Genomic DNA, 4411 nt, shown 5'->3' with positions numbered 1-4411 from the left:
CTTATAGATAAGTTTCTCTTGATACATTGAGATTTTTATATTTTAACCTCTTCAGTCGTTGATAAAATCAGTACTATGAATAATATTCCTTTAAAAAATTTGGTAGAAATTTATAGATTGATTAATTTATATTTAATAGATCTATGTTTCTTTGATCAAAATTTTCTAATTATAGTTTTTTTCTTTTACAAATTTAATTTCTTAATGTTATTTAGATTTTATTGGTTACATTTATGTATGTTCTCATTTAGTGTTATATTGTTTCTTGTAGGGAGTTCCTTATCATCCAAGTGGAAGTTATAGATTTGATGAGGGTCGGGCGTGAGTGGAAGGGGGCCTTATACAAAATTTGTTATTTTTGAAAATTTTATATAAAAATATGATATTTTCAAATTTTTTGGGGCCATGTACATGTAATGAAATGGTATGTTTTTTTAAAAAAATTGGGTCTCATTATGTGGGGGACCTAGGCACAGGTCTAGCACTCCTGTGCCCAGGTCCGAGCCTGGATTTGATGGTAGTTTTGGATTGGTCTTTTCTACTCGAGTTATCTTTACATTTTATAGAGACTAATTGTTTGGTTTTAGTTTATGCTTTTTCTTACATATTCTTGTATTATAATGAGTTAAGATCCTTCTTAGAGGATACAACAACTTTATTATCTAATTTTCTTATGGCATCCTTAATTCATGTACGTTGTTTGGCTATTATTAAAGCCGCACAGGAATTGGCTGCACAAGCACTCATGATTGATGGTAAAAATTTTATAGATGAAAGATTTTTCATTATTTTTTTAGATGTATTACATTTTATGTATTTTCAATGAAATGCTAATTTTAAAAAAAAAATCAACATAGTTGACGAGATCGAGAGAAATTCCTTAACACAGTACAAAAACGCCGAGCACGCAATTTTTTTCCGGTGAATCATATTACGCAACAGAAACAGATAAACAGCAATATATATACATACGTCATTATATAAACATTAGAATTATAACTTGGAAGCTAAACCCATAAAGTGGGCCGTTTATTTGGATCAACGCTTTTAATCATCTCAAGGCTTTCATCACTCTGGCATGAACCCTTAAATTGCTCACTATACTTCTAAAATGTCATAAATTCACAATCATCCCTATTTCTATATATCTCCTAATTTATTTAGTGCTCTACGTACTCTTCTATAACACCACGTGATCGTCACTAATACTCAGAGACGATGGTCGATATCGAAGCTCAAACCAGAGCCACGCCAGCGTTGGAATCTCCGGCCCCCACCATCTTCAAGAGAGCTAACAGACCAGTAACTCTTAAGGTGAACACACACATATATATAGTATATTTATTAATTATCATTTGCCTTTTACCAGTTTAATTTGAAACCATAGACTAACTTGGGTGCCATTGCTTTCATGTTACTCCCACGTACTTAGTTTGACGACGTCGTTTACAAGGTTAAACCCAGCAAAGGAAGAAAACTATTACGGTGCACCCCAAATACAAAGAGTTGTGGAGAAATCTCCATTTTAAAGGGCTTATCAGGAGTTGTGAGACCAGGTGAGGTGTTAGCCATGTTAGGCCCCTCCGGCTGCGGCAAAACGACACTCCTAACTGCGTTAGGAGGCCGGTTATTGACAGAAGGTCAGCTTTCGGGGACCATAACTTACAACGACAAGCCTTTCTCCAACACAATAAAACGCACCACGGGTTTTGTTCCACAGATAGACGTTTTCTTACCCCATTTGACTGTTTCCGAAACCCTAGTTTTCGCTGCCCTTCTCCGGATGCCGAACACTTTTTCGAGGGCTGAGAAGATTGCGATAGCCGAAGATGTGATATCCCAGCTGGGACTGACCAAGTGCAAGAATAGCGTGGTGGGTGGACCGTTCACGAGAGGGATTTCAGGGGGTGAAAGGAAAAGGGTTAGTATTGGACAGGAGTTGTTGATAAATCCTAGCTTGCTTCTGTTGGACGAACCAACATCGGGGCTAGATTCGACGACGGCGCAGAGGACTGTGTCGGCCGTGGCAGAGCTTGCCAGCACGGGAGGAAGGACAGTGTTGATGTCGATTCACCAGCCGTCCAGTAGGCTGTTCTACATGTTTGATAAGCTGATACTGTTATCGGAGGGAAATTCTCTATATTTCGGAAACGGGTCGGATGTGATGGATTATTTTTCTAGTATCGGGTATGCACCATCCATGGCCATGAACCCTTCAGATTTTCTTCTTGATCTGGCAAATGGTATGTTTGTTGATTTAATTATTAAATTGAGTTGGCTAAATATTTCCGTATAATATTGGGCTCCAGTTTTTCGTTTTTTGGTTATATGTTATTAATTTGAAGAGGGATATGTTCTTATAATTATTATATATGTTTTAGAAACCGATTAAAGAACAAGAATCGAGTGTAATTATTTGTAATTAATGATATTTCGCAGTGGCATTTCACGATTTGCAGAGAAATAATTATTGCTTAGTTTTGACCAGCTGAATCAACTCATTGTTATGACACATATAGCCAAGTATTTGGTAAAGATTATTCTAAAGATTCTCAACACGTACGCACAAATGTTTCATTATTAATTTTCAGGTTTGCTAACAGACGGTGCTCATGATAGAGACCAAGCTACGGTACTTAAGCAGAGATTGGTTTTAGCGTACAACCTGAACCTCAGCGAGAAAGTGAAGGCTGATATTCTTGTCGTTCAGGAAACTAACCGTACTCAGCTTCATCTCGATTTTGGTTTGGAGGACAAAAATTTCGGACAGTGGCCCACAACTTGGTGGCAAGAATTCTCCGTTTTGTTTAGAAGAGGAGTCAAGGAAAGAAGGCACCTCAACTTCTCTGGCTTAAAGATTGGTCAAGTACTCTTTGTATCTATTCTTTGCGGACTACTATGGTGGCAGTCCGACATTTCCCAATTACAAGATCAGGTAATTAACGAACTATGTTCCGCTAAAACTAACTGCATCTTACAACAAAATAAGAAATTCTATGTTAATTTTCACTTCTTCGTGATCGGAGCATATAGATATAGGTGGCATGGGAGCTGAAAATTCTTAGTATTGGCACTAAGTATTTTCATTTTGGACAAAGGAACTGACAAATAACATGAAAGAGAAGAGGGAAAACATAACATATCACGTACTTAATTTACTCTCATACCCAAAAAATTTAATATATACCAAAAAATTTAAGTATTTAGTATTGGCTTTTGATACGTTTTAGAAAGAATACAGAAAATGAAAATGATGAACTCAATTGATGCTGATGAATACTTTCTCATTTATAACCAAAAGACAAAACAGAAGAAATATTACAAGACAATTATAGCCTTACACGTAACAAATATAACAGAGAAGAGAATATTACAAAAAACAATGCAGACAGTACTGAGGGTGGTGACAGCTGGTAATGATTTTCTCGGGATTGTACAAATCTCCAACAACTTTGGATGCACATTTCAGTGACTGAAAATACCCCTGCATATTCTATTCTGTAACAAACACCACATTATTTACACTGATTTGGATTAACTTTGTTAGCTGGACACAATGATATATTTAGCACCTTCTCCATTATATATATAATGACGGGTACACACGTTAGATTCCAAATCAAAATTAACCTTAGATTTCAATGGAATGCTAAAGTGTGATTTGTAGTACTACTCAACAATTAATCTCGTATATATATTTATATGTTTGAATGTTATATATATATATACATGCATACAGACAGGACTCCTCTTCTACATTGCATTATTCTGGGGCTTCCTTCCTGTATCTCAAGCCACATTCACGTTTCCAGCAGAACGCAAGATCTTAACCAAAGAACGGGAATCAGGTATGTACAGGCTCTCCTCCTACTTCCTAGCAAGATCCGCCGGGGATCTTCCCATGGAACTAGTCCTTCCCTTCACATTCGTAACAATAACCTACTGGATGGCCGGCCTTAAACCCACGGCCAACAACTTTCTGCTAACCGTCCTAGTCATTCTTCTCAGTGTCCTCGTCTCACAGGGACTCGGCCTTGCCCTAGGCGCCTTGTTCATGACCCCGAGATCCGCCACCACGATCGGGGCCGTCATCACGATGTCGTTTTTTCTCGCCGCGGGGTTCTACGTCCAAAATGTGCCACGTTTCATCAGTTGGTTGAAATACATTTCGAGTAGCTATCACACGTACAAGCTCCTTTTGGGGACTCAGTACAAGAACAACGAAACATACCCCTGCGAAAACAGATCAACTGGTGGATTAGGGCTATGTCTGGTTGGGGATAATCCGTCTATAAGTAAAGTAGGACTTGATGGTCAAGCGCTGTCTGCGTTTGCTTTGGTTCTAATGCTAGTGATTTTTCGATTGATTGCTTATATTTCCTTGATGAGGATCGGAGTCACAAAAGATTAG

At 37.8% G+C, this 4411-nt stretch overlaps 1 protein-coding gene across 1 annotated transcript; it reads left to right on the top strand.

The window, feature by feature from the left end:
- Window positions 1-1218: 1218 nt before the first annotated feature.
- Window positions 1219-4411, top strand: LOC133795302 (ABC transporter G family member 9-like). Its single transcript, XM_062232758.1, has 4 exons — window positions 1219-1314; window positions 1433-2243; window positions 2592-2935; window positions 3740-4411. Exons 1-4 carry the CDS (start codon window positions 1219-1221, stop codon window positions 4409-4411), a joined length of 1923 nt encoding a protein of 640 aa, XP_062088742.1.

The sequence above is a fragment of the Humulus lupulus genome, chromosome 8, assembly GCF_963169125.1.
Source record: "Humulus lupulus chromosome 8, drHumLupu1.1, whole genome shotgun sequence".
Classification (NCBI taxonomy): Eukaryota; Viridiplantae; Streptophyta; class Magnoliopsida; order Rosales; family Cannabaceae; genus Humulus; species Humulus lupulus.
This window is presented reverse-complemented; position numbering and strand designations above follow the sequence as displayed.

Excerpts from the sequence above, each read along its gene's own strand:
- LOC133795302 (XM_062232758.1), top strand. The coding sequence starts at position 1,219 with ATGGTCGATATCGAAGCTCAAACCAGAGCCACGCCAGCGTTGGAATCT. Across the intron at positions 1,315-1,432 it reads ACAGACCAGTAACTCTTAAG|TTTGACGACGTCGTTTACAA; the intron begins GTGAACACACAC and ends CCACGTACTTAG. Across the intron at positions 2,244-2,591 it reads TCTTCTTGATCTGGCAAATG|GTTTGCTAACAGACGGTGCT; the intron begins GTATGTTTGTTG and ends ATTAATTTTCAG.